Source organism: Cygnus olor, chromosome 1, assembly GCF_009769625.2.
Source record: "Cygnus olor isolate bCygOlo1 chromosome 1, bCygOlo1.pri.v2, whole genome shotgun sequence".
NCBI lineage: Eukaryota > Metazoa > Chordata > Aves > Anseriformes > Anatidae > Cygnus > Cygnus olor.
This window is the reverse complement of record NC_049169.1, coordinates 113,133,234-113,145,722: the sequence shown is the minus strand read 5'-3', so window position 1 is coordinate 113,145,722 and position 12,489 is coordinate 113,133,234. Positions and strand designations below refer to the sequence as shown.

The 12,489-nt window shown below is 41.4% G+C and overlaps 1 protein-coding gene across 1 annotated transcript in view; it reads right to left on the bottom strand.

Moving 5' to 3' along the window:
* SIM2 (SIM bHLH transcription factor 2) overlaps window positions 1–12,489 on the bottom strand; it is a 60,146-nt gene that overhangs the window by 7,492 nt on the left and 40,165 nt on the right. The window contains exons 9-11 of the mRNA XM_040577316.1: window positions 8,928–9,075; window positions 6,893–7,061; window positions 5,463–5,871 (exon numbers count right to left, since the gene is read on the bottom strand). Of these exons, the coding sequence (XP_040433250.1) occupies window positions 5,463–5,871; window positions 6,893–7,061; window positions 8,928–9,075 (726 nt within the window). The remainder of the gene's footprint in view (window positions 1–5,462; window positions 5,872–6,892; window positions 7,062–8,927; window positions 9,076–12,489) is intronic.

Below are 12,489 nucleotides of genomic sequence, written 5' to 3'. Positions count from 1 at the left end.
CCATGCTGCTGTGGAAGGGCAGCATCCCAGGACTGCTTCCACCCATCCGGCACACGGCCACGTGCCAGCATATCTGCCTCAGCAGGTGCGTCAGGATCCCCTGCGCTCCGCAAGTTCTCCAGCCCTGAAAATGCTTTACAGTCCTTGCATTCAACGCACTTAAGTCAGTGCATTCATTTGGGATGCTTTCTGGATCACTCCTCTGTGCTAAGTGAGAGAGACGTATTGCACATCTAAGGCTGTATATCATACGAGAGTGATAGTAGCTTTCTAGAAGGCCCTTCATACTTTCTTACACTGCCTCCATTCATAGCAGCCTACAACTGCAACAGCAAGCTCCATCCTTCAGGCATCACGTCTGTTAATTCTTGCCAAGGAGCTCTGCTTTCCCACTTGCACACCAGGTGCAGCTCGGGCAAGCAGAGCAAAAATCCCGAGATTAGAGCTCCCCTCTCCTGGCAGCCTGCTCAGAGTTCAGCATCCCACCATCCAAATGGCGACAGGAAGGCTACCCTAGGAGGAACTGGTCTGTAAAACATCGTGTCTATGCACGGTTGTGGTGTACTAGAGTAATCTTTTCCCCTGCTAACCTGGTGCTGCAGTGAGGGGCATTCCCTCCTGACCTTTACATAGTGCAGTCAAAGATCGGCTGGTGCCCAGTATGGGAAAGATAGTTGCAGAAAATATATTTCATTCACAAACATGCCTTTTTATACCAAGAAGTTAATAGGTAGATCTGCTCCTTGTTTTTTCATTGCCCCTATTTCAGTAAACAATGAAGGAAAAGCATCTTAGAACCAGCATAAATCAAAGAAAGACCAGTACTTTGAATAGACCGTCATGCAAAAGTTATGCAGTCCTTGTCAGCAGAGAGTTTTGCATCCTATCTCTGGAAAACCTCATCCATTTTTACAATGCTGGGGAAGCTGTCTTTGTCCATGCTGCATCTTTCATGCTTTTTCTTGGGCTTTCTGATCTGCATTAATCTCTGAAGAGTATACTCCTGACAGTCACTACAAATTCTGAAAAGACAAATGCCAACACTTGAATGTTTACATGTACCCCATGATATTTCAGAATGTTTCCTAATCCTTGATACAAGAAGTTCTTCAGAGAAGAGGAGCAATTACTCAACAATCCTAGTTTTGCTGAAGACCAGCCAGCAGAGCTGCTGTACTGCACTCAGGTCACACACACCTGTGTAACAAAGGTGTGCTGACATTCCTCTGTGTCAAAAAACACAGAGGTACAACAGACCTTAGCACTGTCCATGTGAATGAAAAAGATATTTTTGTAGATTAGCTCAATATTTGCCCTGTGTCCTGGCCTGAACCCTAATTGCAAATACTCTGAGGCATGAGCTGATTTTTTAATTACTAGTTTTCCTATTATTTTCCCTCCAAAAAACAATAGTAAGACAATATGGTCTTCATGACCTCTTTAGGGGATTACATTTTTTCAAGGAAGATGTCATATTACTTCACAGGCAAAACCTGGGGAAGGGGGTTGAGGAGGCCAGAAAGATGGGTGGAGAGAAACCAGAGCCTTTTCATGGATTTCCTTAATATTCTTCATGATTGTCTGAGTTTTAGCATGAATTGCGGCACTAAGCTTCATACAGATAGTAAAGACAGGCCAACAGCATAACTTATGAGATGTGCAAATACTCTGATACCCACAGTAGCAATGCATCCATTCAAGTGTAGAAAGGAACATCCCCGACTAAGAAGATGGTTGCCTTCTCTAAAGAGAGTTTCTTTACTGATGAGTAGGCCAGCTGGAAAAAAAAAAAGTGGAAGAAGCTTTGAAACCAGATTCTGAGGCGGCAGCATCTGATTTGCAGGCAGTTTTATCTGCTACGTGCTTTTCCAGAGCTTTGATGGCTTCGCATGATCATCTTAAAATCTCTGATCTCTCCAAAAGAAACTATTTTCCATAGTGAAAAATGTCTCTGGCCTACGGCATTTTTGGCAGATGCCTCTATGGATGTGATGTGGAATAGCCCTAGCATCCAACCCGGTTGCCAGATGTCATATTTGGCATTGCCTTTGGACTGAAGATAATGATGCTAAGCAGATCCTCTCTGCTTTGAAGCTTACTAGCTGTCAGTTTTTCAGTGAACCACTGAAAAAAGCAACAGTTGACAATGTAAGGAAGATCAGATGCCCCTTTCAATTCGAAGCAAAAAGTTGCTTCCAAAGGTCCAGATTTCTCTTTTGCCAGCAGTCTCAGCAAAAGTACAACAGGGCTAATTCTACCTCAAGAGGAAACAAACTTGGGAACAATTAGAGATAAATCCTCTGCTTGCAATGGCTGCTCTGTTTTTCTCTCCCCATTCTCAGCACTGTGTGCGGACTCCAGCAATGATCTCTGACCAGGCCTTAGTTTGACCATATTCCTTTTTCCTTCCTAAATAGCACAAGTGTAAGGGATCTTGCAGAGAATTAATTGTACCAAGTCAATTTTCATCAAATGCCCAATAGCTAAGCATCCATTAAAATACATCTCTGCTCAGAAGAGAACCCACATATTCCAACTTAAGCAACAAAAGCTTAAGTACAAGTAGAATCGCAAGGAAGACCTGCTGGTATCAGAGCTCCATTTTCCTGGTCACAAGAAAATGGTGAAGGTATGCATGCATGATGAAACAGAAAAATACCAGCAGTTGCTTGCAGCATTTTGTTGAATTTTTTTTTTTTTTTCCCTAAACACATTCAATAGTATTCCTGTGTAATTCTGGTAGCTATCTGCCCACATCTACCAGCTGATGGTAAATTGCTTTCTGCTGCTGTGCTCACCAGGCTTTTCTGGCAAATTTTATGGCCGTGGTCAGTTATACAAACTGTTCTCTGAAAAGCCTGCTCTTTCCACGTCAGTTCTCAGTATATCTGATGGCAACCTCTGAGTAGTCAGAGGTGAGTCTACTTTCTCAGTCAGTCTGACACCACCCATTAGTCTGGAAGCAGAGAAGAAAAGCTGGGCTGACTTCTGTACATGCAGGATAGCTTTGTTCCTGGAGACTTACTGGTGGTGATTTACTTCCATCCTTATACTTCTTCTCAAAAGATATAACTAACTTCTTTCTCACCCACAAAGACACAGCATCTTTAGAAGAGTCAAAACCATTCCTAAAACATCTCATAGAATCACAAAATAACCCAAGTTGGAAGGGACCCACAAGGGTCACTGAGTTCACCTCCTGGCTCTGCACAGGGCCACCCAAAAATCAGACCATGTGTCTGAGAGCATTGTCCAAGTGTTTCTTGAACTCCAGCAAACTTGGTGCTCTGACCACTTCCTATCTCTTCTGGTCTAAAGCTACTCCTTTTGACATCCAGCCCACAACAGTAGCAAAAGGAAGCCAGCACATTAGAGGAGCTCAGGGAAAAAATAAAAAAAAAAAAATTAACCTGTGCTAGGCTGTAAGAAAAGCTTCAATTTTACTTATTTTCAACCTAAATGCAGGACAATAAAGTAAAATATGACAGTCAGCTAGGTGACTTCAAATGGCCCCATGAAGGACAGAACCCTGGGCAGAAGTTATTTTGTGGGAGACATGTTCACTCTCTGATACCATCTTCTCTCTCTTGTAGTAAGTTCATATTTTAACATCTGCAGATGTTCCCTTCAAATCTGAAATATTTAATGTTATGCCCCTATGTGAAAAAAATGCTTGTTTCTGGTATACAGAGAATTTTGAGCCTATCTTTTCTAGCATTTTTTCTAATAATATTTTTTATTTATTTTTCATTACTGCTACCTCCATCACATCCATAATGAAGTTATAAGAAAGGAATGTTTCCATCCAACTTTATAACAGTATGTCAAACAGCCAGCTCCCATTGGTGATTTTTAAACAATCAAAACGGTGTATGCAGGTCAATGTAATGTATATGAGATCTAAGGATTAGAGTGTTTCTTTAGCTTGTTTACATTATTTACTTTATAGCTTTGAAAGGTTATTTCTTATAGGTTGCCACCTCAGAGAAATCAATGTCTTCAGTGCTTCCTTCAAAGTGTTTGAGCTAACCGTCTTCACAGAGAGGTGACACAGTTGATCAGGGGGAGCACTGAAGACATTTTAAATGAAGCAGGAAGACAGAGCATTTCATTTCGTCATGCCGTGTAGTAACTGTAAGGTACTGACACTCAGAATGACTTCATATTCAGAAAGAACAACCTGCAATTTTTGTGGAAACAGATCATGTTTATTTTAATTTCTGTATGTGGACTGAAGTTCATTTGTTTCTTTCTGACTTCGGTGATGACTTACCTCAGTAATTCCACTTACACAGCTCCGACAGTGCAAAACATGAAGGCCAGTATTAAAGGAGGTTGGATCTCTGCCCTGTTCTAAAAGTGATTCTGGTGAATACATTTTTGCAACTGATGCTTTGATAATAGAATCACAGAATCACAGAATGGTTTGGGTTGGAAGGGACCTTAAAGATCATCCAGTTCCAACCCCCTGCCGTGGGCAGGGACACCTCCCTCCAGACCAGGCTGCCCAAAGCCCCATCCAGCCTGGCCTTGAACACTTCCAGGGATGGGGCAACCACAGCTTCTTTGGGCAACCTGGTCCAGTGCCTCACCACCCTCACAGTGAAGAATTTCTTCCTAATGTCTAATCTAAATCTACCCTCTTTCAATTTAAATCCATTCCTCCTTGTCCTATCACTGCACTCCCTGACAAAGAGTCCCCCCCCAGCTTTCCTGTAGCTCCCTTTGGATACTGGAAGGCCTCTCTGAGGTCTTCCTGGAGCCTTCTCTTCTCCAGGCTGAACAACCCCAACTCCCTCAGCCTGTCTTCACAGGAGAGGTGCTCCAGCAGCTTGGTCATCTTCGTGGCCCTCCTCTGGACCCACTCTAACAGGTCCATGTCCTTCTTGTGCTGGGTCCCCAAAGCTGAACACAGGGCTCCAGGTGGGGTCTCACGAGAGCAGAGCAGAGGGGGACAATCACCTCCCTTGCCCTGCTGGCCACGCTACTTTTGATGCAGCCCAGGATATCTTTGGTTTTCTGGGCTGGAAGTGCACATCGCAAGTTCATGTGGAGCTTCTCATCCACCAACACCCCCAGGTCCTTCTCCTCAGGGCTGCTCTTGATCCTTTCTCTGCTCAGCCTGTATTTCTGCTTGGGAGTGTCCCAGCCCATGTGCAGGGCCTTGCACTCAGCCTTTCTGAACTCCATGAGATTCGCATAGGCCCACCTCTTGAGCCTGTCCAGGTCCTCTGGATGGCATCCCTTCCCTCCTAATACTCCTAATCAAGTGCTTATGGTAAAGGGAAGTGAGATAAGCATGTAAATACTATAAACATACTGGATGTTACATTTCACTGTTTCTGATTTTCTGTATTTCCTGAACATCTTGTATTTCCTATTTTCAAATTACAATTACAAATATTTCCCAGACACCCCACAGTTTTTCTTTTCCATTTTTCTCTTTTTAAAGTGACACCCACCTTCATAACTCTGTGCAAGATTATGCCGGATGATGTTCACTGGCTGCTCAGGAAGATTTTTGGATGGTGACTGGCTGCTGGGTACCAAGGAGTTGGCATAATGCCACTGACATTCTCCATTTGTCTGCAGCGTACTCAAGAAAAACCGAGCCACTTCACAAGGTGCTCCTTGAGACTGCCCGAACTTAGAAGGCAGCATTTGCTTTTTGCTGCTGAAGACATGAGAATCGACAGGGAAGTGTCCATAATGGTAAGAGAAAGGCAAGCTATATGACGGGGCATATAAAAGTTCACTGTTTTCTGAATGGAAGTTTTGTTCTTGAATGGTGGCAGCGTTCACTGCAGGGCTGGATCGCCAGTTTCCCACCTGGCTGCATTCCAGTTTGTCTGTTTGGAATGAGCTGTATTGCTGGGGGAAAGAAAAAAAGGAGGGTAAGAGAGTTAAATGACTAACTTTTATATGAAACCGCATAACATATCATACAGGCGCCCAAAGCTGGGCCTCCTTGAACTCCAATCTCGCTGGCTACAGTGGCTTACCAGTGCATTTGAAATTCCTTGTCTTCACTATACCTTACCTTCTCTCAACATGTGAACAAAGAACAATTTTGTCATCCTAATGTTAAGGGTTTATTTGATAATTTGCCAGCTGGATTTTAGCTAGTGATTGTAGGCAGTTGCAAATACCAGCGGGCGTAAGTTTGTTGCAGAGCACAGGAAGTTACTGATAAGTGCAGTGTCAGACCATTAATGTGATGTTTTGACTGAAGTGTATGTGCTAGATGCATTCAGTGCTTTTTTTTTTTTTTTTTTTAAGGTAATAGTAACCTCTTCCAACAATATTCATTGCAGTCTCAGAATGTCTTACAGAGATTATCAGTATCATCAACCCTGTTTTATTGGTGATCTCCATACATAGCTCCCTTTTGCGTCTAGTTCTGGCTCACCCAGTGACAGATATCACAAATCCCACTCCAGCCCTCTGTTTGCTAGGATTCCTTTGTATGAAGCATTCTCCAGCATAAGGAAACTGCCAGTATCTATGTGATGTTTAGACCTCTGCACATCAACAGTGAATAAGATGTTTTATGCTAGCTCAAATTTTCACTGCACAGCTGTCCTTAATACATCGCTTTCTTCTTCTAACCAAGAAAACACATTGTTTTTGTTTTTGTTTTGTTTTTAAGGACTTTACATCCTCCAAATCCAGAAGTCTTTCTGTTTGCATCACTTGCCAGAGCTGTTTTGTACTATTTATGCTGTTCACCCCAAGAACATAAGGGTCTGGTTGTATTCTGGCCTACAAGGACGTTCTTGCAGCAGAGCATGCTGTAGTCAGTTTTACAGTAAGTTCAGTTCCAGAGGATTTCTGTCCTGGCCCAAGGACTCTACCACAATAACTGGTGAGTAAATACTGCTGAAAAAGTTACCTGTTGTGGGTAAGGCGTTGTTCTGAGTTTTGCCTTCATTTTATTACTTTTGGGTTTTACTATTTTCCTTGTTTCCTGCGAGGTAGATACTGAGTTTCTGCACGAAAACTGTGACTTAGAAATGGTAACCTGGTCCAGTGACAACTGAAGTTCCTTATACTCAATATCTCTGCAAAAGAACAGTCCAATAGATTACATACTCAAACATACCACACAGATCCCAAATAACTCCTTTGAAAATACATTAGCTTTCACAATGTTTTCATTCGTCCAAGAATGGGTCTGCAGTGCTAGACTGGGGATGCTAGCAGGTAGTGAATTTTATGGTCTGACTCTGTTTCCACAGGACTCTGTCATACACATTCCACTGGGAACAGAGTTTTAACATCTTTGCATTAAATGTCCCTACTCTCTGACCCTAAGCTTGTCCCAACTTTCAGCTATCTGTGGCACCCTGTATTTTGGAATCAGAGCCATGTCAGCTGGTAGGAAGACACAGATCAATTCATACATCTTCTCCTTAGTCAAGAATTGGTCTCTTTCCTGGCTATCACAACTTGCTCTGAGGAGAGGTTAAAGGAGCGATGTTCCTCTCCTGTCAGCGCAATGCCCTTGTAACTAGGCCATCGGAGCTGCAATGTTGTTTTTCTCCTCTGTTTTGTTCATTTTTACTTGTTTTACATACAGGGCAGATCTACAAAACTGGCTAAAAAACAAATCAAGGACAGACTATGGATCATATATTGAAACATTAACTGATATATTCCTGATGATTAAATGGTCTCCCCTTGTTTTGTCTGTAGCAACATTGGAGCATATTTTTGAAACGATAACTTTAAAAAAACAAACAAACAAGCAAACAAAACTACTTCTCTGACACTTCCTATCTAGAACTCTTTTCCATTGCTTTTTGATGGTGAACAACCTGGAATTAAATTTGAAGATTATACTGTTATGTCCCTGGCATAGTTTCCTCTTTTTTTTTCATTCAAATCACTTCCCCAACTTATGGGACTCAATGAGGTTGCAGGACGGAGTCTTTCGTTAGTGCTGCTGCTCTCACATCTGTATAGGAATGACTGCAGCATTGGCCAATGTGTCTAGGGCTGTGTACCTACTTCAGGTAGTCTAAGGAAACATCCTGTGGTTGCTACCTGGTCATACACTTTAACTCCTCAAGGTCAGGTAGTAGAAACAGCAGTATCATATGCAAAACATGTGACGCTACCACAAACATCATGCAAACAAAATTTACTTTCAAGCCAGTTAAGAACTGGACAAGTCTAGGCAAAAGGGTGTGTAGTTTCCTGCTTTTTTCTGCTGTTGTTCAACAAAAGCAGTGCCCTTTATCATTTTTTTTTAAATTATTTTTATTTTTTAAGGTAGTCTTTTCAGGCATAGTCTGTTCCACTGTTACTTATCTCCTTTATTCCACGTGGATTTCTGTCTCTCTCAGGTTGATATCAAGACAGGAATTTCATCACCTTCACCTTTATGACTTGAACCAGAATTCATAAACTGCATGCCCAAACCTCTGCACATTCACAAGCTCAGTGGAAGCAGCTTGGCATTGTGCGAAGATAGTTTCACCCTGACTGTCTGCAACCCAAGGCAAGTGAGGGAATCCTTGGTGATTCACCCACCCCTGGAAGGAGTAACGCTTCCTAACATTTCTCTGTCTCGCAAACTGAAGCTGTGACCTCTGCCGGGTAGCTGTATCTCTTGCTGTGTCAGGACAGCACCACTGCAGTTCTGATGCCAATTACAGAACCAGGTCCAGGTCTAACACAAAAAGCTACCAGTGGTACTACACATTCAAGCAGATGGTATATGAAATAATCACCAAAAATACTAGCTCTTTTTAGCTCAATGTGCTTCTGTAACTAAAAGAGGGAGGATATGAGGAGAGAAAAATGGCTGCAACATGCAAACACAGAATGATACTGGAAGACACAAGTAAAGCAAACTTAAAGGATTCAATTAGTAATGAATCAATTGCTGATAACACATAATGGTACAAAGTATTTTGACTTACGTAAGGACATAATTGACACTCACTATGCAGTGAGGCCGTGATGAACGGCTGTTATGCACAATGGTAGCGTAGCTCTGTACCCAAACCCAGCCTCCATGCTTGGACAGTAGTCGATAGTACTTGGTTGTGACTTGGCCTTTCACCAGCACTATGAATAAAATACAAAAAAGCACTTCACATTGCTTGCACTTGTGACCACTTCCTGAAGAGATTTATTTGCAAGGGAGAGAATTTTCTCCCTCCTTCCCCTTTTTTAGACCTCCTTCTCCCACCAAACACAAGATAGCTTCCTTGCAAAAATAGCTGTCCTACTCTTTTACATCATTTCACGATGTCACATTGTTGTTTACAAGTAGCATGTTCTCAACTATTAAGGCTTGTATTCTTTCTTTTCCAGTTCACCCTGCTCTCTTCTGCTTACATTCAGCAAAAAACACTTACTATTTTTAATCTTCTAACTGAAAATGAGAAATTCAAGGCAGCAGAAATATTTTGAAGTGAACACAACTGTCTTGAACTTTTCCAGCGTATTTGGGAAGCACTTTTGATATTCATAGCTTCAAAGATAACTGTATTTTGCAGTGGATTTTTTTATGCTATGATACTTTTTCCTATGTAAGCACTACATTTTGAAGGCTGATTTAAAAGAGCAAAATTAAAATGCTATTTGGTTCTTAAGCACACAAATAAAGACAGGGCCAGAGATGTGAATCAGTTATCAGATAGATTTCACTAAAAATGTAATCCTCTAAACACCAGCTTGGACTCTCTGTGAACAAAGATGTTTTGGCATAAGGCTATGCTATAATATGAGTTGTGCAGCATCTTTAAATATTTAATCTAGCCACAAATCTTTCTGGTCCAGTGCCAGACATTTATCTAATGATTCACCAGAATATAATTCCCAGCCTTCAAAGATTCTTTTTCTCTTGTGTGACCCAGAAGCATGTCTTTATGAAACTCAACCTTCTTACTCCCCTATACAATTAGTTATTTATTTTAAATTAGGAAATAAGGGATTGATTTTGATACTCAAACTATTAAAAAAAAAAAAAAAAAAGTAATCAATAGCAGCAGTTCCTTGTAGCTTTGTGTAATACATGATGAAAAAATGGAATTACTGCTTTCCAATGTAGGATTTATACTACTTTGAATTCATTAGCAAAGCTCACTGTAATTTTGTTCTCTTAGTATACACGCTAGGTGCAGAAACAGAGCAGAAATAAGCTGATCAAACAAGTTGCCTCTTTCAGTACACTCTAGTAGAGCAAATGACCAATTGAAATTGAAATTTATGGCTTTATATTTAGCGTTCATAGGAGATTCTTCTGACAGGGAGGACATCCAGTATTAAACTGAGAACAAAAAAGTGCATAATTTTGGGGGGGGGGGTTGTCCAGATTATTAATTAATTTTATGGCCAGCAGTCATCACTGGAGTTGTGTTTTTTTTTGTTCATATTTTACTTGGGGCAGTGTGGGTTTGTAATTTCAATAAATATCAAAGACTGCAATAGTGTGGATAACGTAAATAGCCCAATGGAAGACTGACAGAAATAGAAGAGCAATAGTGTTTGCTCTTGCTAAGAAGTCTTTTAAGTCTGTTGCATGGGGGTCCTCTCTCTGAACTGTTTACTCTCCTGTCCACTTGTACAAGTCACAACATATTTAAACTTTTCTTCAAATCAAGTTAATCTCCCTAAGAAAATCAGGTTCTTACTAAATGACTGTAGAACTATTTAGAGTTTGAAGTCTCTCATACATCATCTTTTTGCCTCATGCTTACAGGTGTTCTTTCTCATGTCTACATTTCTACACAGATTAATTGTAGAGAGGCAGGGAGAGGAGGACCTATGTGCAGATATTAAAAAAATAATAAAAAATAGGGGAAATGTTTATAATTTCATAAACACACACACAAAATATATAGACACATATACTCTTAAAGTGCAATATGTCACTCCAAAGTAAAGGTGGTATATCTGCTACTCACAGATTCAGTGTAATGATGCCAAATAAACCTGTTGCAAAGATATGTGTTAATAACCAACCAAGTTCCATGGATTCACAATGTCTCTTGCCATTCTATAATCCAAATTGCCCACTCCTAGCAAATGATACTTACATTTTGGCTTAGATAATCTAACAAATATTTTTGTAATGGGACCTCAGTTTTCCACAATGGAGATTAATGCTCTAGTGGTTCACCAGCTATCACAGAGTTCTTCCATGTGCTTTGGCTTTTCACTATTTTTTTTTTTTAATCCCTGTTTTAGCTCTCCAGTTAAGACAGTATTTTAAAAGATGTGAAAACCACTGAGGACTACAGTGTTCAGCCTTCCTTCCTAATTATATGGACAAACCAATATTTCTCTTGGGACAGGGGAGGACTCCATGTCTCCTGCATTTTTAGCAATGTGGGGAAAGTCTGACCTTGGCTAAGGGACAGTAGCTATGCTTCTGATACAGTAAATGAGGTCAATTTCCATTTGGCTCTTGGTGAAATTATCCTGTTTGATGCTGATTGGGAAACCTCAGAAATGGGAGTGAGGTAAATCCACTACCAAGATGATCTGTGCAGGCTCAGACTTCTTGGTGGCCTCCGCTGCAGTCAGACAGGGAGGACTCAGTGGCTTTAGCCTTGGCTCTGAGATGTGCCATTTGTAGCTGGGTGTTCCTGTGTTGTGGTTCCCTCCTGGTTTAGCAGGCAAGCTGAAAAAGGCATTGGGCTGGCTGGGCTGGTCCTTCTGGCCTGTCACAAATGGCTATTTTAAAAGGCTCCAGCAGGCTCACAGGCATGTGGCTGGGAGTTGCCAGCCTGCGCTTCAAGATACCACTCAGAGAAATGGACTTCTTGGTTCTGCTCTCGCAGCAGTTACTGGTTTAGCTTCCCTGGTGCACACAACCTGGCATGTCATCGGCCCAGCCCTTGGGTGGTGTGGTCAGGGGTTGGCGCCCCAGCAGCCTCTACAGTTCTTTTACCCTCTTAAAAACTAGTGCAGCTCTGCCAGAAGGCTGGATTGCCAGAGGAGCAACAGCAGATTCAATGCCCTGGACAGCAAACTGTGCTCTCCCATAAGATAGGTTCTATAAATACATAGGTTGACTTCCAGGAAGCAGCAAAACATTTTGGTGATGGCATCAGATGGGGCTGTGGGTTGTCTTGCCAAGGCACAGAGATGCGATTCTTTTAAGAGTTTATAATGTGGGAAGAGCAATGACGCTACAACATGTGGGATGCACAAAATCTTCCTCACAGAGAGATGATGTTACAAATGATTTTTTTTCATGAGAGATGATTTCTCTGAGGCCAGAAAAATAGTTTGTCTGTTCTGGAATAGAGGAATATTTTGTCTGGACTGGAAGAACTTCTCTAGCCTGTCTTTTAGATGAAAGTTTCTAAATCTAAGGAGACGTTCTAAATGTCTTTCAGAATGAAAGGAGTCATCATTTGTGTGGCCACATTTCCCCTGTTGCAGAGAAAACACTGTGTATATTGATGGTGCTATAGAAATAAATAGTGCTAGTTCAAATATCAGAAGCTTTTTCATAGAGCTGGAAGT